General features: G+C 39.9%; 1 protein-coding gene and 1 long non-coding RNA gene across 5 annotated transcripts in view; one reads left to right on the top strand and one right to left on the bottom strand.

Annotated features, from left to right (window-relative positions):
• Positions 1-21,046, bottom strand: part of TENM4 (teneurin transmembrane protein 4) — a 590,079-nt gene that overhangs the window by 129,012 nt on the left and 440,021 nt on the right. For all 3 annotated transcript variants that reach the window (XM_068181704.1, XM_068181706.1, XM_068181707.1), the window contains 3 exons: positions 16,420-16,521; positions 11,151-11,345; positions 6,744-6,944 (listed from right to left, as the gene is read on the bottom strand). In XM_068181704.1, the coding sequence (XP_068037805.1) occupies positions 6,744-6,944; positions 11,151-11,345; positions 16,420-16,521 (498 nt within the window). The remainder of the gene's footprint in view (positions 1-6,743; positions 6,945-11,150; positions 11,346-16,419; positions 16,522-21,046) is intronic.
• LOC137469196 (uncharacterized) lies at positions 12,680-14,266 on the top strand. Of its 2 annotated transcripts, XR_010996392.1 has the most exons (3): positions 12,680-12,784; positions 13,377-13,683; positions 13,957-14,266. It is a non-coding gene; the product is annotated as an uncharacterized lncRNA (long non-coding RNA). The 2 variants fall into 2 exon arrangements; XR_010996393.1 differs by lacking the exon at positions 13,957-14,266 and having other exon boundaries at positions 13,377-13,744.

Below are 21,046 nucleotides of genomic sequence, written 5' to 3'. Positions count from 1 at the left end.
GACTCTGCACAAGTATCGCCCGGCTGATATTGTAGCAGTAGCCTGCAATAGGAATAGTCAGCAGCAGAGGTCTAGATTCAAAAATTACGAGGCTCCTCCTTTCAAAAGTAGAAGAAGCCAAAATTTGGTCATCTGAGACTTAGTGATACAAATTATAAGTTCTCAGTGATATAAGCAAACACGCTAATTGCTCAGTCATCCTCAAAACATGATATTTTAACAGTACTCTGCTTTAAACATGGTATTTAGTAACTTGTGGTGTTGTGAAATTTTTCAAACTAGTCTCATTAACATGAGCACCACTGACTCCAGTACAACATTGCTGTTTTCAGTCAGAAAAGTTGGCAACACAAAGCATAATTGATCCAAACAAAAAGAACTTTTGAGCTCATGGTGTGACTGCTGAGGTCACATTTGGAGATAGGGAAGAATGTTGAACTGAAACTGGCATGCTGGGAATTAGTTCTAATCTTTGTAGGAAACAAACAGGGGATGGAATAGTCTTCCCACTGCCCTTTGTAGGGGTCCATAAATTTTCACTGATTACTGCTGATACAAGAGACAAGCTTTGCTCATCACAGAATGACTAAGGTCAATGAGAACTAGGGACTGCTTGTTACATGACTGGACACACACTATTCTCAGCCTGAGACATGACCTAATCAGAGCAAATGCTTTGTGATCTAATGGTCAGAGACAGACTGATGATATCATTGCTTCCACAGGTTTTGGCCAAGTCTGAAATGACAGCTAGAACACAAGTTTTCAGTTCCTTCAATCTTCCCTTTGTGTATGACCAAGGCTGCATGAACTGCTGCAGAGAAGAGGTTAAAAGTAAGATCCTAAATACATCCCTGAGCTGACAGAAGTTTGATGCATCTCTGGTTGGCAAGGAAAATGTCCTAAAACAATTTCTCAGCTATCAGACTTAAAGTAGGAATCCATATTTGGAAGGTAAGTTGTATTTTCTATCTTAGTGGGAGTTCTCTCCCTCCCTTTATTATGTCCCTTTCATCTGCTGAGCACAAAGATACTCAGACTTTTGAAGAATTGGACTTGCCACAAAAATAACTGCAGCCCATTGCAACTACTATCTTTTTTTCCACCACATCAGGGTCTCCTTACACACATTTTTAATAAACAAAAGGAAAGGGAGTAAAAGGATATTCAAATGAAAGCCTCCCTGAATACTTTTATTTCAAAGGCAGATTTTAGTCTTTTATTACATTTTTAATAAAAAGCTTAGAAGACTTTAAAGGCTAAGTTCATCTTGGCAATGGGTAGGCTAAAATCTGTACTCATGAACTCAACTGCATGAAAAAAATCTTGGTTTTGACAGTGATAGTTCTTATTAACACTGTTGATTCTCTAGATTCACTAATTTCTTCACAATCCACAAAGCAGATATCTGCCAGGCAGAACCCATGAGAGCCTTGTGTGTGCACTGGGCTGCACATACTTTTCCCTTTGAGAGAAAAGTTACTTCTCTCCATACAAAATGGAGATCACAAGTTCAGAAATCAGAATGTTATGCCTCTGCAAGGCAGAGGATGAAATTCCTGCTGGTACAAAACATTTCCTGGCTTTCAACGACCATTAAAAGACCAAAGTAAGGCTTTCAGGGATGAGTCTGCAATTTAGGTATTGAGCCAGAACAGATTTTGATGGTATCTTCTGAAGACCAGCTTTGAAATCACTGTGCTGTGGCATTCACCAAAGTTTCAATTGCCCCAGACTAAAGTTTCTCACAGGTCTGCCAGGGTAGTGAGATGAACAAGTTACAAGCTGAAGGAACAGCACTCAAGGTGGCCTTTGATTACATAGCTGTGTCTGGTGACTTTTTCTTAAGTAATGAAGATGTTTATCAATTTCAGGTATTGCATCCAGAGGTTTTGTTCTCCTTTTCTTCCTCTTGTGTTTTAAAACTAAGAAAAAGACAAATCAGCAACTTCGTAGGCATTAAAAGAGGTCTTGGTCTGTAGTATGCTACAAGCCTGTACCACATCAGAGCTGATGTTATAGCCATCTTTTACAGAGACATTATTACCCCTGAAGAAAATGACTGTTTAAAGGAAGACTGATATGAACATTTTCTAAGGATGGATTTTTATCTTGGTGGCCTTGGGCATGGCACGAAATTAACACGGGATTTTGTTTGCAAAAGTTGACACCTGTAAGCCCAAGGAAATAAAATTTTATCACAGATGTTGTGTTAGCCATGGTGCTGTTTGAACAATTGGATATGACACTGTGTGATAAAATCTAAGAGAACTGCTTCTGTGACCCTGTGTGTGCATGTGTGTATGTATGTCTATGTGTGTGCAATAGTCACAGATTCACACACCATGCTAGTTTTATTTTAAATCCAACTTTTCAACCTACTGAAAGTAAGTAAAGTCAAGGAAGGCGGGTAAATACCCGGTCTTCTGCTACTCTGTGGCTACCCACACTATTTCCCTACTGTGCTTAGAGGACAGGTTTATCTAGGAATACCTGCCATATGTAATTCTCCACAACCCTGTAGCAAAGATTGATAATTTGCATTTGCTTAAGGCAAATTTTAAATGCTTAAATATTTTTGTGATCATAGACCTTCATAACAAAATGTGTCAGTAAGTCACTGGGAAGCAGCATTTCATCCCTGCCACAGTGGGGAGAAAAGGCCAGTCATAAAGTCAAATGGCATATCCTCAGAAAACCACATTAGCAGCAGAAGTGATGAGAGGAGCTATAATAGGACCAAAGCACTAGATTTCATGAGATATGGTCATGCAAGCTCAGCCTCAGTCTCTGGCCAGGCACACTCTCTCAGTCTTTTCAAAATGAGATGTAAGATATCATAACTTCTTACTTCTTTACTTAGCCCCAGCTTACAGTTTGCAAGTCTTATCATTAAATGCGCGGCCCATGATTTTATGTCTCCACTGTCAATTTAGGACTACCACATACAAAGTGCTATTTCTATTACTGCTCTTCTCCAGTGTATTTTTAAGGCTCTGAAGTACTGCCTGTATGTCACCTGTGCATAAACTGCATGAGTCATTACGAATGAGTGATGGAGAAGGGATCCTTCTCTGCATGCAGGTCAATCTACAACCACTGTCAACTGCCCAGAAAAAGTCAGTACACTTAAGATACAAAGAACATAACTTCTATTGCTGCTTTGTATATTCAACTTTGTAATGATTTGAATGAATACTGTGCACGTAAAGATATCAACTGCCAAAGACAGAACAGTGTGAAAATCACTGATTTAAATTTGAGGAGAGTGAAGGACAACACCAGATAACTTAATTATTTTAATAATGATTTTGCATCCAAGCCTAATACTGTTTTGATGGGCCGGGGATTATACTGATGCATCAGTGAGATCCCTCTGGTAAATGGTGCATTCCCCCGATGCAGAAGACATGACTCACCTATTCATTTCACTGCAGTCAGCAAACATGTCTTATGGTATGTGGTGTGCTGCCTCTTGATTCGCCAGAAATAGTTGGCCCAGTTTAAATGGGTCAGGAGTGAGACTGTATCACATAGTAAGTTCTGTTTCACACTGCAGCACAGGCCATTTCCTTCTTCCCACTACACTCAGACAATAAGAGGTTAAGAGACATGCCCCATAATGGCTTCATTAGGGCTTATAAGAAGTGAAGGGAGATAGCCTCCCGAAAGCCTGGGATACAGAAGATCTGTGATAGCAGACTGGATGAATGGGGTTAGGATCAGTGGTTCCTTAATTCCCTTTCTTTTACCAAGCATTGCCTTGGACTTTTTAGCTGAACTGGTTTATAAAGGACTTTTTAAAATTTGCTTGTGAAACAGTACTAAGATGCAGAAGGGAAGTGATTTAACTATCCCATGGAGAAATCAAAATACCACTTTTATTGCTCAGTACAAGTTGTCTCTCAGAATTATTTCTGCACCTTTCTCTAAGATACTCTTTCTAGTATTTGGGAACCGGCCAAAAAACAGTGTATATTGAGGGAAAAGTGATCCTACAAAAAAAACTATCCCTTGCACGAGAGGGTGGAGTGTGTTTGAGAAGCATTTTCCCTGAGTGACAATTCTGAGGTAGCCTGGCAGCAGCCCTGTCTCAGCATGTCTTGGCAGTGGGCAGAAACAGAAAGCAAAAAAAAAACAAAAAACAAAACAAACAAAAAAAAAACAACCCAAAACAACAACAAAAAACAAAAAAAAAAAAAAAACCCAAAAAAAAAACCCAAACCATATAACTACTTCCTACAATGCAGTTCAGAATGGAAATCACTGACATTTGAACTGGCAGAGCTTATCTATGAAGGCTAAGAGGAATGAAAAAAAAAATAAACAGGAAACAGGAATCTCTGTAATAGTATTGTTTTGTAAAAAGTGAGGGTTTTACCCAGTAATCTGTGTTCTCTAAGATTACCACTAAAGGCAGGTAAAATCTACCTACTTAGCTGAAAGACGCAGTCTAAGGTTCAAAGAGGTCCTAGTTTTACGTTCTATATATGACAACTCACAGATTTCAGCTACTGCTTCCATACTGCCTGATAACCTAAAAGAATACAGCATACACCACTGTAGACAGGTTCTATTCCTAACTTCAAGGTGGTAAGAGCTGGAAAATCCACCGTGCCTGCTCATATTCTGGGTTTTCAGATAATTATGCTGTTTCCAGGGTATGCCTCTCCATGTGGTTTATGAAAGGGGCTGTCCTTGGCACAAATCCATGTGGGCACAGTTGTATACATTTCACTGGGACTGAACACAGTCCTAACTGCTTTGCTGAGCTGAAAGTAATTTCTGCAAGTACTTAGCTCTTTCCCTTAGTAATTCTTCTGTTCTGTTTGGTCCTGTTTTATAGGACAATAAAAATCTGTCCCTTTTAGACCCTTCTACAGAACTTCCACCCCACTGGGCTGGGCACTGTGTTATTACATGCAATAGCATGCCTGCTCACTTTATTTTAATGATGCAAGAAAATACCACATATCCTGTGAGTAAATCTATCTTTCAAATCAAGTCATCAATTCAGTGGAAAGGTCTGGGCTAGAAACGGAAGTTTACAAATCATCTTAGCTGTGATTTTAGCTGTGAGGCACAATAACCGGAATGTTACAAGCATTTCAGTGAGGAAAAAGGTCTTGGAATGATGCTCAAGTTTGTAAATAACTTCATGCTGCCAAAGAAAGTTTGCACTAGATGGATTTATAAAAGCAGTATAAGGAAAGCTTATAAATCATCTCTACATGACCCTGCAGGTTAACAAAGGGAAAGTGAATTCTCTTTGCATATTGAAATGAACATTTTTCCAAATCCATCCCTGCAATCCCCAAACCTCTGTACAAACATAGAATAATGACTCAGTTATGAACTATGTACAAACTACAAATACATGACTACCTTTCCCCTTATGGTGGTTTAAAAAATAAACTCCCAGAGTATGGAATTGAAGATGTTAATATGGGGAAAGAAAACGCCTGGCACCAAATTTATCTTCCCTTCAATGCATGATAGCTTCCCTATGTACATCTGCAAAAGTTTTGATCAACCTAGTTTCAGCCCCAGGCAAGTAGAGAAGGCCTCCTCTTCTGATTATTCCTCAGTCCAGTCAATTTTACTTTATGACAAGTTTCTAACACACAGCCTAAATAATGATTGTCAAAAGGGTTTTCTTACTTTCTCAGCACCGGTTTATTCAGTTTGCCTCATCCTTGGAAATTACTCTTAAGATACTTGCAAACAGTTAACCTGATTTTCTTTACTCGTGATAGCAATTCCTCAGTGAAAATGTTGTTTACATAATTTTTCTACTATATCCACTTTATAGCTTTTTCTTGGGTTGCTTTGCTGAAAATTCTTTTCATTTCACTGCCTATACTGATCTGCCCTGGATTTCTGGCCCAGTTCCACTACAGTTGTGTAAGGTATAGAAACTGTTATTGCTGGGGTCTCTTTTTTTGTGAGCACACAATAAAGGACGAAAGCTAAAGGACTGATGCTCTGTAGCTTCTGACTATTTAATGTATTCCACTATTTCTCAGTGTGGCCTTATCTAAGAGCTAATTGCATTTGGAAGAAAAGGGTCCTGAACAGTTTTTCTTTAGCCTTCAACTCCCATACCTGATGCAGATTTTGAGCAAGATGCCCATTCAGAGAAGGAATGAACGTCGCTGTTCCAAACCTCTACACAAAACTGCCCATAAAAATCTGTCTTCTTGGTAGCTGCTTGTACTAATAAATACTTTTACTCAGTCAACTTATTTTTCAGTTGGTAGAAGAGTCTTTTAATATGAACCTCATGAGGCACTCATCCTTCTCTAGCCTAGAAAATCACAAGCTTTGAATTCAGAATGGAAAGGAGATCTGACAGATTACCAAATCGTGCTTCTTGTTTACAGCCACAAAAGATTATTTAGTCATGTCCTAAAAATCAAAACAGACACTTTAGTGGCTACTGGGGTTCATCAAGAACTATTACCAGAACAAGAAGTTATATGTGGACCATCAATTACATTAACAGCCATATAATGAACAATAGCAAGCCTAGGTGGCTTTAATGGAGTTATTTATGATAATTACTCTATGCTCAGCAATGGTAGCAGAATTATTTATGTAGTTGAGCTATGGAATTTCTCCTTCCAGTAAGGCCCTACACGAGCTTCACTGGAATACATCTGTAGCCCTTTCTCTGCAGATCTACATCTGAGTATTTCACAAAGTTTAACGAAAGACCAACAGTAAGTCAGAGCTGACGTTACCAATTGAGCAGTCGTGGCCAGTCCAGTTGGGATCGCAGCTGCAGAGTCCGGTATCTGGGAGGAAGGTCCCGTGACCAGAGCACTGATCCAGACAAGTGGCTCTTGGGGTCTCACAATTTGTTCCTCCCCAGCCAACTGAACAGTGACATTCTCCTCGGACGCACACGCCTCGTCCTGAGCAGGTAGGATCCATGCAGTCCACTACATGTGAGAAGGAAGAGGAAGCAGATAGGGAAAGCAAATGGGAATTTCATGAAAAAAGCTATCAGACTGCTGTCTACACAAATATATTTACACAGTATCTCAAGGTTTCAACCAAAAAGCCCTGCTGTGAACAAAACAGATGCTTCATGCAAGAAGTCAGTGGCCCTAAAACGCAGTCAGACCTAAAACACCTACGTGAAAAACAGAGAAAAATCTAGTGATGAAATCCATTCTTTTATGCAGGTCTGCGCTAATAAGGGATCTTTCTGGTAAGAACAGACTAATATCAATTAAGAATAGACTATCATTAATAATAGTCTATCATACACATAGTACGTCTTCATTTATTCTATTAGAATAACCTAAATTACTATTACTAATGAATTTGAAGCTGAGCCCTACTTTTCTGAGAGAGAATTTTGCATAAAGATTCAGCAGAAGCTAACATTCTTATTCAGCAAAATACATGCTTAAATTGAAGAATGTGCTTAAATCTATACAGGTTTCATGGAGACTTAAAGAAATTTCACACTGAAATATATCCATAGATGGTTTTTCGGGAATAAGGATTAAAATAAAATCATGCCTTTTTTTATAATGGTGTTCTCCTGGTTTTATTTTTGATCAATTAATAGGTTTTTTTAAATGTTTGAGGTTTACTTCCCCCCCTACAAAGAGGCACTTTCCTAACAAGACTGGAGACCATTTAGTTAGGGGTTTAGCAATGTACACGAAAAGACCAAATGTACTCCCTCCCTGATTCCTGAGTTATGTGTTTTGTAGGCAACTGTCAGCTGCTCTGCCCACAGGGGAATTTCACCCAGCAATCGAAAAATATGAAATGCACCAGACACCCTCCCACAAAAACTGACTGGAGTAGTCGATCGTCTATTTATAGATAAAAGCTGAAAGGACAGCCTAGAGAAATTCCTCCTGTCTTTTGAAACGGCGTGTGGCAGCTCCCTGGGGATTGGTGACAAGTGTCACTCCGGCTAAGTAGCACAGGAAAACTGTCCAGCTTCTGGCTCTGATACAGCAGAGCAGAACATGGCTACTGCACACACGACAGGTTTGTGGTTCAATTTTTACCCCTGGAAAAGCTAATAAGAATTCCACTGACCTGTTTAAGATCCAGAAACGTTAAAAGGAAACACAACAGCTGCTCTGATAATTCCCTGGATTCTCAAACCCTTCTGAGTCTGACAAGTAATGGCTCAGTTATTACTATCCCAAGGCATGAGAGAGTATTTTCTTTTTTGTTTGATTCCTGGAGCTCTGCTCATAGCTGGAACAATCCTCAAAAATTTTAAGAGGCTGGAAAGGATGAGTCCATAAATCTCCTTCTCTGTTAGTGAGCTGGGAGCGAGGGTGCCAATTTTAGCATGAGACCCTTGAAGTCCTGGCCCTGTTCTTTCTCAGCAGTAACAAGTATGAAAAGGACTAAGGGACGGAGTAGCAGCCTCGTCCGTTCTCAGCAGATGGTTTGAACATAGAGAACAAAGATCACAGGCTAACTGACAAGAGGCTACCTCCAGGCAATTAATCATCCCCTCTGAAGGTCAGTTGGGAAAAAGGTGAGTTTTACAGGGGCCTCCATCACAGGAGGCAGACAATCTGCTATCTCAGCTCTAACACAGACGATTATAGGAGGGGAATGTGCATGTCAGAACCCCCCATTTATCATAATCCCAAGGCCATTTTTCATGTTGAAATGAGCCCTTTCAGAAAATGTCACACACAACGGCTACTTTAATCTCAGCCTCACTGGATCCATCTCTTTAGGCTTTCTGCACCATCGGAAGGGCCCTGGGACAGGATTACAGGCTTCTGCTTTCTTCTTAATCAATTGCTTAGTGGATTTGGAGTATAATGGTATATTTTTAGGGAGTTCTGCTTGACAAATTTAGCTGCTCATCTCTGGGAGAAGCAGAGATGAGAAGCTGGGCATGAAGGCAGAGCTGACAGGATCTAGTATACCTGGAAAAGAAAAAAAAAATTGCATGCCTGTGTTGTTGGTTGGAAAATGTCCCAGATGGCCAAATTCTTGGTTGGAAAATGCCCTGTTTATAGTTAAGCCTTGTGCAGAATCTTTGCCAGGGAGATAAATCATGTAGCAAGCAAGGTCAGTGCCTCTTCTACACTTTTCCCCAGTATGCTTCATGCTTCATTGGTCACACAAGTTTTTAGGCTTATTCAGTGCCCAAAGAGTAACTTCTCATATTTTACTTCTTAAATTTGCTCCCCTCCCTGAAATGCCTCGCTGGCTTAGGCCATGCCTTATAAAATATGGGGCCAATAAACTAAGGAAAGAGAAAAGAAAATCTCGCGTAGGATTGTTGGCTGATGTTTTATAAACATTGCTGAACTTCTATGGGGGAAAAAGAAAAGACAGAAGAAACCCTGGAATGAAAACCCATTACAAACATGGACCAAGCAGTGAAGCTACAAAAACTGAAAAATAATAAAAAGTAATCAATACCAGATGGCCCTTCTTAGAAGAGAAATTAAGAGTAAAAGCAATTTAAAAAATAGCATAAATCAAGTTTTTTACTAAATCTAAATATGTATATATATGTTCTCAAGATTTCCCACATGGCATATTTCTGAGCTGCTTCCCCCCCCTCACAACATAATACAAATTATGCCTTGAGTATCAAAAACATGCATGCTTGGAAAAATACTAAACAGCCCATAAGAAAAAACATGTTCGCTTTGTTCTTCCTCCTTTTTCAAGTTTTGACCTGGTGGGACTGACACTGTTCCCCACTACAGTGATAACACAAAATAACTGAGCAGTGCCTGGCTTTTCTGCTTTAAATGTGACTAGGGAAATAAAGGTCCCTGTTAGAAAAAGGTCAAATCTCACTCTGATTTACTCACATTAAACACTTCTGGCTGGAGGCACAATCAGGATCTTTTCATTTCTGTTTATCCAGTAAAGATATGATCTAGTAAATAGGAGGTCTACAGAGATGCTTTAAAGATACTTGAGTAGTCACAATCTTTGGGTTTTGCATGTCCCACAGCTTCACTGAATTGTGCTTTAAGCTAAAATGAGGCTTTCACAAGAGATGACTTATTGTTACAAGAGCTGATACTGTCTTCATCTCTGACACAACATTTACTGACACTGAAGCCATGCTACATCAGAGATGTCCCACTCCAATACATTTAACACATCAAAAGAATTGCTAGATTAGATGCCATTTGAATGTCTCAATCCAATTCAGCCTATTTTCATTGCCTGTAAAATAAAGCCATTTCAGATAAATCTTTATCCTGCATACATGAAGACATCCATAAATTAATTCAAGTCGTTGTCATTCTTAAATGTACCAAATGATGTCTTTAATCTATCAAGTGGTGAAGAGGCCTTATATATGTACTTGTGGAAGTGCAAATTAAGAATAATTATTTACTAGGTCACCAGCATAGAATTCTGAGAATAGTTTTCAAAAGTTTTGAACATTATTCTTTAAATAATGCACTTTTGAATATATATTTATACTCTCTGAATGATTTATACACTTGCAAAACTGTCCACTTTTTCATTAAGTAATAAGAAGCAGTCACAGACTAAGGAAGATAAAAGTTTATGTTGGCAGGTGAGTTCCTACACAAAAAGATTAAAGATATGTACTAAAAGCAGCCATACATCTAAATGTAAATGAGAAATATCTGGGGGGCTAATGTGAGAAAAAAGCTATGGAAGAGTCATTAAAATAATATCTGACTTGGAAGCAGAATTTAATTCAAGTCCTGGCCATTTTTAAGCTTTTAAAGCTGACAAGAACCAGAGACTTACTCTCACATGGCACCATTTTGTGTATGTAAGCAACTGAAATTGCTTGGCATAGTGCAACAGAGAAGAAAGCACTGTAAAAGTAATTATACGTTTAGATGCGTAAATGGAAACGATGCTTTTATAAGAACATTTGAACATATGATTAGATGTTCTGGTCTTTCAACTAGATTCTTCTATCTGAAGCATTTGATGGCTTTTCATCCAATTATTGAACAAGTATGATAGCTAACGAGGAGTTATGACAACATATCATTTTTATGCTGTATCCATCTATTGTATCTCTAAGGTGCCTATTATTGTTCTGTTTAAGTGCCAGTCCGATTCTGAATTGCCTCCATCCATATAATTACAGAACAACAATCAAAGCAAAAGGCTAATTGAATGCATCTTGCAAATACCTTCTTCACAGCTCTCGCCTTTGTATCCTGGGTTGCAGATACAGGTGCCCATGATGCACGTGCCATGGTTATTGCAGGAGACATCAATGCACTGGTTAGTTGGGACATCACACTCTGCTCCCTTCCAGCCACTGTGGCACAAGCACCTTCCTTTCATGTACTGCCCATTTCCACTGCACAGCACTGGGCAGGATGCTAGGGTCAGACAACAAAAATCACATTAAAACAAATGGAAAATAATTTCAAAAATAAGCACAAGAGCCCAGTATGTAATTTGTATTCTTCATACACAGTCTTCACTGGGGTATGTTGCTCTTTGTTTTGCCAAAACCAAATCTTTTATATGGATGATACCCAGCTGTTAACTGTATTCTCCTACGAGTGTTTAAAACAAACAGTGCCCTTAAGTTAGACTATCTCCTTGCTGTGTCTCTGATACCTTTTTTCACTAACTAAACTCATAGTTTCCTTGTATTCTGATTTCACAATGTACTGATGTCTTCTTTCCAGAGCATCATTGACCTTAGATTGACTATCACTATCCCTGACCTGCTGCCAGACTTTCCTTGACACTGCCTCTGCTGTGGATCTCAGTGGCACACAAATCACTCCCCTGTTTTTTTCTGAGTTAGCTCTCAGCTTTATGGGTTTCAGTTGCTTTGCTCAGAGCCCAGAATACCACATTGAGACTATTTCGCTGATTTAGCTCATGTCATACCATCAGCTATCAAGCTTCTTCCCTGAAAGGGTTGTCAAGCACTGGAGCAGGCTGCACAGGGAAGTGACTCAGTCACCATCCCTGATGGAATTTAAAAGATGTGTGGATGTGGCATATGGGGATTTGGCTTAGTGGTGGACTTGGCAGTGCTGGGTTAATTGCTGAACTTGATGAAAAGAGTTTTAGAGGTCTTTTCCAACCTTAACAATTCTATGGTTCTAACTGAATGTCCAGCCCCCATTTTTGGTTATCACCTCTGCTGGACTCGATTCAACTACCAGCCACAAGGCAAAATTGGCCTCTACTATTTCCAAGCTCCCTGTAATAAAAGCTGTGTAAATCTATCCTCTGAAATTAGTGTAATTTCTAAAGGATTTTTAATTGTCCTTGTTTCCAGAAAAGTCAGCTGACTCTCAAGGCCACCCAGATACAGGATTTCTACCCTGTGATAAAGGGAAGAAGAGGAAGATGACAAGCTCAAGCTGTGGCATGATGGATCCCAGGATTAAGCATTTTCAGAGCTAAATTTGGAAACTGCCAGGCAGAGTTGGATGGGATGAACTGAAGGATACAGAACAGGTTCCCCAAGGAAGCAGAGGGCATCAAGGACCAGACAGCCTCCACAACCACCGCTTTTTGTAATCACTGCTCTCCAAGCTTTGTCCAGCTCCATTCAGATGATGCCTTCTCCTTATTCCATTCTCCACACCAGACACATTATGTTCCTTTTGTCCTCTGTTCTGATTTTGCCAAGATGCTGATTTCGGTCCCTCATAAACAACAGCCTTTTCCTGTACACTCTGCTTTGAAACTTGCTTAAATCCTGCTCTCTTTCATTTTATTTTGCTGAAACTCCACTGCAAGGACATATATGCAACACGGACTGCTCTTGTTCACTGTTGCACATCAGCCTTAGGTGAGAGCAGCTGGCCTTCTCATCTGCCCCTTGGAAAGGCAATTTATGAACAGTTTTATGCAGGACAAATGTGAAATGAATATTCCATTCTGCTGCTTAATCCAACTGGATTAGGCATGAGATGAATCCTCTTTTGCTTTGTTCCTGATTTTGATTATGTGTGGGAAGGGGTATTACATGATTAAGGAAAGCTTTCCTCTCCTTCTCTTCCATCTTTTCAGACAGTAATCTCACAAAATGCATCATGAGCTGTTTCCACACGTCCCTATAGTCAAGTCAGTTTGAGTCTTCCAGAACTACAGCAGCCTCAATAAAACACAAAACATTGCCAGCTCTGACTGTTAAACCAGTTTGATATGCAGTGAACTGTATTTGCCTGACCAAGATAAAAGAGGTTTAGGAAAGAAAGGAATTTGGCAACTGTTATTACTAAGAAGCACTCTGTTCGCTTTAAAGGAAACGTTGCCGTGGTGCATTGCAAGTGCATAATTTGCAAAATTGTATCTACCTATATAAGATGAGACTTAAATTGTTTAAGATACACTGTGTTGTGTGCATCATTCACAGCGCACTATGTAATTTTACTTTTCAGCTAAGTGATGGAATTTTCTGCCCCTCCCATCTCAAATTTCAATGCTCAGTAATGGACATTGTTCTTTCAAGGCACTTGCAGGGGATAGTCTGCAGTTCTTTTCAACAAGAAGATAGAATAACTGCCTTTAACCAAAGAGAGGTTGCTGAGAAAGACTTACATGTTTCCTGACAAGACAGCTGATCACTCAGTAAAAGATCAGATAAATTAGTGGCCATCTGCAGTGAGACTGACACTCCACAGAGCCTTCTGTGGAGAACACCTCCAGCATTACCTGGAAAGCACTGCTACAAACGTCAAGGCAATGGTGAGAATAAGACTTCCCCTGTAGCATGCGATAATGAATAACAACAAAAGAGGTTTCTGAATTTTTTCTCCTGTTACTTGTGCAACTCTTTTCCATACATAAAGATAAATAATTATTATCTGATCATTCAGAGTCCAACAATGTCTACGATGGCAAAATTATAGTAATTCTCTAATGTGGTAATGATAGCAGCAACCCAAATGCATACTCTGTTTCTTGCAAAGTTAAGCATCAGCGAGTAAGACCATTTGTTTTTTTGTTTACTTTATACAGAACTTGAGAAGGCCACCTCCCATGTCCAAGAAAACCTTCAAAAAACCTATGGAATATACCACTGGTGACTTGCTCTCATTATTTTTTAAAAAAATAATTGGTTAATAATACATTAGTAATTAACCATTACTAAAAAGAGAAAGGCTTTCTGCTCCAGAGTTTCCCATTCTTTTGGATGGTGAATTACAAGGCTGAATTGAAATAAAGGAACACCCAGGAAATCCATGGAATTCTTAAATGTGAGCAGGAACCTGCTTATTTAAGGATTACTGCTCTATATAGGGATTGGGAAGGGCTGCAGATGGATACTTTAACAGCCTTACACATGCTGCCTTTTGAGGGATTTGTAGGTCAAAAGATGAGTCTTGGATGCCCCTGAAAACCAACAGGAAGTCAGTGCTGGAATCCTTGGATCTCATGCTCATGGCAACATGATCTATTTAACATGCCCAGTGAGTGGACATGCATACACAAATATAAATTTGACATTCCAGGTATTTTCCTGTCTTTTTAAAGGCAGAGTGCAACCTGTGATCTGAACTCAGATGATTCTGAATGAAAAGACAGAGTTTAATAAAAGGTGTTCATAACAGCTAGAGCATATGCTCTGGTGAAATGGGAGACCCACATTGCTCCATTGAAAAGCCTGAGAAAGTTCAGGGTAGCCCGGGAGGGGAGGTGAACTCCTCTGAAAGTGGATTCAGAACAAGAGTTAAGTACCCTGACTCACAGCGAAGAAAGTTCTCCTTTTCCACAGACTCTACAGGGATCCTTGGGGGAAACAAGACCTGAACTTCTGCCCCTACTGAAAGTTAGGAGGTGTGAGCTGGAATATGCTATGGGACATGGAAAAAACGCCTTTTGTCTCCAGCTCTAGGGATTTGAAAAGGAGCTTGGAAATGCAAACCAAGTGTAAGGAAATGCAAACCAAGTGTAACCTGAGTCAGCAAGAAGTTTGACATAACAGCTCTCAGGGACACAGCTTGCCACATCCATCTTACTGGGCTGTGAACTCTGAAACCCCGCCGGGTTCAGCCCGGCCTCGCAGCCTTGGCAGGGAGCTCCCGTCTGCCCCGGCGGTGCGCGGTTCCTTATCTCTGTCTCCTGCCTCGCTGCTGGGATGTGACCCAGCTCAGCTGGAGGGGGAGAGGGCTGGGGTTGGCCAGAGTTTAGCTCTCTCTTGGGAAGGCGCCAGCCTGCTTTCCAAAGAAGCGATGAGCTGGGGTAAAGGCCTGACCTGCAGCCTTACCGCAGCTCCTTGGGTGGGCACTAACGTTTTATGCTACATCCCTCCCCAGATTTATAAATCTGTACTTAGTTTGTTGGACTGTTTGAGCCAAAAAAGGCCTTGGAAAGGTTGATGCACAGTATCCTGTCATTTCCCACATGCAAGGTTTTCATATCTTGGTTTGAAATGTGTTCTTACTAAAAGTATTTCAGTTTGTTTTTTAAATGTTTGAATAACCTAAAAAATTCAGGCCAAAGAAAACACTTCCAAAGTAATTTATTAAAAATACTTATCACTTGAGCAGAAAAATGTATTATACTGTTTACTGGGGTAAGTCTCCTTCCCAGTCCTCCCAGTGTTTATACTTTTGTCCAGAGTAACCAGTTGTTCCTGCCATTATCCCACTCCTAGCCTTATGCTAACACTGCCCTATTCCCCACAGCCAGGCTCAGACAGACTTGCTAGGTACTTTTTGTATAATCAGTATCTTAAAAGAAAGTATCATTATAGCGTCATGCCACACCATGATAAAAGTGCTCTGCTAAACAAACCACAATGCCACATTTGTAAGTCCTGTTTTCTAAAGCCACTTCCAGAGAGAAAATTTCTGATGTGACATTTTGCCTGTCCACAAGCAGCCCAAGGGGTTGTGCTGCTGCTAAGGGCACAGCAATCATGATTAGTAAAGAATCATAGCGTCATTAAGGTTGGAAATGCCCTCCAAGATCGAGTCCAACTCTTAGCCCAGCACTGGCAGCCCACCACTAACTAAACCATGTGCCTAAATGTCACACCTACACACGCAGAGATGGTGATTCCACCATTCCCCTGAGCAGTCTGAACCCTTTGCTGAAGAAGTTTTTCCCAATAGCCAATCTAAACTGCCCCTGGCACAACTGGAGGATGTTTTCTCTTGTCCTATTGCTGACTTGGGAGAAGAGACCGATCCCCACCTGGCTACACCCTCCTTTCAGGGAGTTGTAGAGACCAGTAAGATGTCCCCTGATCCTTCTTTTTTCCAGGGTAAACACCCACGGGTCCCTCAGCTGCTGATTGAAATTTTAGAAAATTTGTGGCAAACAAAATTCACTGATCAACTTGTTTCCACTCTACTGCAGCATCCCCACACTGGGTGAAGATTACTTTGCAAAAGGCACCATCCTGAATATAATTTCTAGAAGAGAAATGTTAACTGAATGGGATAGGGTAACAGTTAATCAAGCATAAATTCCTACCTCTGCCACAGTCAGGGCCCAGAAAGCCAAGGAAGCAATGGCAAGTCCCAGACACACAGTCTCCATTCCCATAGCAATTACTGGGACAGTTATCCACTGATTCTGGAAAAGAAAAGAGAATTCAGACACTTCTTTAGTCAAGAAAACACCTCTGAGTTTAGGAGGGCTCTAGATGGGCAGGACAGCTGAAACTTCAAAGCAATTGCTGCACTCGGGGCGAAAGCATTAGTGTGAGCTGCACTAAACCCTGCTCATCCATTTACGCCAATGTATCGTTCAACTGTGAATCCTGTGATTAAATACGAGCTGCTCAGCACCCACCAGGTTTGGCATTGTCTCAGTACCTGAAAACTTCCAAATGTCTTTTCTTCCTGTATATTTTTATGACCATTTTTCCTCTTTGAATTTATTGCAGGGATGCAATACACACCATTGTCATGGCAGAACATACAATTTTGGTCCAGTTTTGTTGACTTGATTAAGTGACCTTGGAGCATTTATTTGTGCCAAAAAGAGCTGAGTGATGATAGATATGTTCCCCTATGAATTTACTGAACACAGACCCTTGGTTCATCCTATCTGCTTGCTCACGAAATACCTCTAACCAAATTTATTCTTATTTGCTCTGCAATATTATATTGAGTATAATACATTATACATTATATAATTTGTATCTTTAACAGCTCAAAGTGCTGGGGCTAATATTCTATTTGGTGGAACAGGAATGGGTCTATTTCAAATTTTCTTCTATTTCTAGTTATCATCTTAAATTCCCTGACTTTGGCAAAACCACCAGCTATTCATTTTTCAGGGGAAGTTAACAGGTAAGCAAAATGTTATCTAGCACTTCTCTTTTGAAGAGAGTTCAGAATATTGGGACTAAAACATATCTTTCATAAAAGAACAGCACAAGCTAGTAAACATATCAAAAAGGGAATGAAAATAATCTCATTTTCTTACACTAAACTGAGTGAAGACTGAGTAAATGTGTGGCTTTGAAAGACACTGTAATAAATACCATGGTTCATTCTACAGTGCTATTTCACATTTTCTCTGAGGGAGATGCCTATCAGATGAAAACTGGATTTGATAATCGAGCAGGGGCACTGGTAGTACACATGGTGTGGGGTGAAAATCTCAGCCCTGTGAATAATGATTGCATTTGCACAGACATACTTGACAAGACCTTGTAGGAGCAAAGTTATTTGTAAACTCCCAATCAGTGCAAGTGAAGAGAACCAGCAACAGCAAAGATGTGCAGATTAGTTTCTAATCACAAATGAAAGGAAGCCAGATTCTGTATGGGTGTTTGCCAAAGAGCAGAGGTTTCTGAAGGACATTTTAAAGGCTATGGTGTAATTCAATAATTCACAAAGGACAACAGCAAATTTAAATAATAAAACCAGTTTAAAGCATTTATGTTTTAAGTCCTGGCTTCAGACATCTCATGAGCAGACAGCTCCAGGCAGCAAGAAAGGTTCAAGGAAGTGCTGTCAGTTTTCTAACACTTAGTAGTTAAGCAGGTATTCTCTTGATGGTGTGTGGAAATACAGTCACAACATGCAGTCAACCCTTTAGGCTTGAGATGCCATCTTTGTTCCAATCAAAGATCAGCCATGCTTCCTAGAATAAAGAAGTAATGACTAAGGCCTTATACTTTTATAGTGATATTTAGGAATATAGTCTCTCACTTCATAGCAGGTATAAACACAAATCTATCCTGTAAATGAAAAGTTAATATTAGCTCATGTGTATACAATCTTCAGAACTTTGACATGGATAAATGTCACTGCTGAAAACAAAAATTAATTCACTTCATGACTTTTTTTTTCGCTATGCTTTTTAAACAATACTTATATTTTACTTTTCTTCAAGAAATACACCCAGAGATTCAGGAAAAGGAAGTTATTTATGTACATACTTACACACATGAAGAATATACAGAGTGTGAGTTCTGTGAAAAAAAGATAATGAGATGGACAAGGAGATTTAACCACTCCTGTTGCTGAAAGGGTCAGTCCTTTTTCTCTAATCTTCTCATCCTAAGAACAACTCTAAGCTCCCTCTTCTTGTGCTGGTTCTGGCACTTGTCAGACCCTCCAATAAGGTGGTTAAGCTCAAAAAGTGGCGAAAAAAAAGAATGCAGCAGAAAAAAGAACTAGAGATTTTTTTTTTTCTTCTGCTGCCTAAAAACTGGGAAAAGAAGGGCCATGCTATTCAGCATCAGTGCAGTTGTCCCATGACACCTTGCCACCCCACTGCCATACAGGGTCAGGGGCTGCAAGGTGGAGCAACACTGCACAGATGTCACATGTGTGACCTTTGAAGTCAAGGGGAATACCTCAGGGCTTGATGCAGGACAGACTCCCAGCATTAACATCTTTAGAATACTAAAAACTATTTTAAAAAGTTTTTTTACCAAGTTTTCGCTTTAATGGACTAAACTGAGATCTTGAAAAGGAGTAAATATCCATATAACTTTTTAGGTATATTTTTGTAATATAACATTTAAGCAAAATTATAAAAAGACCCGCACAAACATCTAGAAAGTATCTAAAAAGTAGCATAATGTCAAGCATGGCAACTGTTCCAAAGTGTGATAATGCACACCAGCAAAATGGCAATCTTTGTTACTGGAAACAGTATTTTGCAGTTACAGTGGGTTCAGCTGGTGTGTCCGTGATGCCTAGGATAAGACAGGCAAGACTCTGCACACCAATTCGACATCCACTGCAGCTTAAACTGAATTACTTTGCCCACTACAATGACTATGTACAAAGGGATTTAGAAGTTCAGAGCGACCACAGAAATGGAGCAGACCTGTGCTTAGGTAACCAACCTTTCCAGAATCTCTGGGTTGAATCCATATAAAAACCTTTATTCTGGTGGGGCATTCTTTCCTCCTCTGACTAGTTCAGCAGAGATGCCTATAACTGGTCAGATCCCTGCTGAAGGTGACTGACACTAACTCATTAAAAAATAATATTCACATCTGTTTTCTGGTTCATATGGAGATCTGGCATTTCTCATTGTAAAGCTGCAGTGATATGCACATATGTCACTTCATCTATCACTATCTCCTCAATCTTTGATTTCCCAGATACTTCTTTGCAAGAGTGGCCGAACTGCTTCATGCCATAGTGGCTAACTCAAAAGGAATTAAAAAACAGGTGGATGAAACCCATTTTACCTTCCTCACTGAAGCACCTCAGTAGTTTTTACTAGTGGCCTGAATACCCTCTACTATTAATAATAGAGTAGGTCCTTAAGAATTCTTTCATCCCATTTCACTGCTTTCTCTGCTGTCCCTTGTTTTTCTAATATAGCGAAAAGTAACATTTTTAATGTATTCTCATTTTACACTACCTCTATTTTTCCCTGGAACAACCTGCCTGATAGAGATGAGATGAAGTGAAAAGAAACTCTACTCCCCCTGTGACTTGTGCCACTTGCTGGTTTTTTTAGCAGTTAAGGATGCAAACTTTCCTGGTGATTCAGGGCAATTAAGGTCTTCACACACTCCCAAAAGTTCTTCACTACTGAGAATCAATTCTGAAAAGCGATGAAGGTTCATGCAGTGCATCTTTGTCTCAAAGCTACTCCCAAATAACTCCAAAGTATTTCCATAAAGGAAGTGCTAAATGAACACACTTTTTTTCCCTCAGAAACTCCAGCGCTAATGAGCACAAACAAGGAGAGACTGAGGCTTGTGAGCAGCAAGTCTGCAAGCTGTGTGTGCAACACTGAGCATGCTCCTATTTATATTCTTAGGCAGAATCACAACCTGGAATTTCTTTTTACTTTGAAGATTGAAGGCATTAGCAAGTTATACTCACTCAAGGCTTCTCATAAAAACCTCTGTTTTCATACTAGGACTGAATTTTGTCTCAGTGGTTACAGACTGGCAGTTGGGCACCTCAGAAAATTTTCCGGCCCTTCTGGCATGTTCAAGTACACGCACATTCACGCACAGTGATCTAACACCTACATTTCAAGCTAAACAGGAGGAGGCAGGTGACTTGGCATCAGAAATTAGGGAATCGTGATGGGAGAACCCTGGAAAGAATAAAGAATCAAGCAGACATTTTCAGAAGCTATGGCTTAGCCAAATTATTATCATATGAGACACAAGGGACATAACTTTAACATTCAGGGAGTCCCTAAGTCAGTGGCACAAAGCAGCTATCTTTCTTTTGAGTATGTTCACAGTCAACATTGCTACACAGGTGACACACTACCAGTCAACAAGCAAAAACAGGCCACTGCAGTTATGGCTGGCTTCTAGTCTCCATTATACAGCCTATTCTGTAAGCTGTTCACATAATTAGAGGAGTATTTTCCAATATATACAAAATTCCATATGGTGTTTTATGAATAGTACCATGGGAACTCCTTTAGAGAATCATGACAATGTTTTTGTTTTGTTTTATTTAATTGTTAAACTTCACTGTGAGACCATAAACAATTCTATTTTAGAAAGAGATACATATGTTCTCTGTTTCCAGTCTGATTCCCACAGTTTTCTCTTGGCTTCCAAATCCCTGAAGAGATCTGACTGACACCAGCTGGTAAGGGCAGACATTAATAACTGGAGGGCCAGCCAATGGATGATGCATGATGCCTTCAT

Source organism: Anomalospiza imberbis, chromosome 2 (genome assembly GCF_031753505.1).
Source record: "Anomalospiza imberbis isolate Cuckoo-Finch-1a 21T00152 chromosome 2, ASM3175350v1, whole genome shotgun sequence".
NCBI lineage: Eukaryota > Metazoa > Chordata > Aves > Passeriformes > Viduidae > Anomalospiza > Anomalospiza imberbis.
Note: the sequence above shows the minus strand (reverse complement) of the source record. Positions and strands in the feature narration are given on the sequence as shown.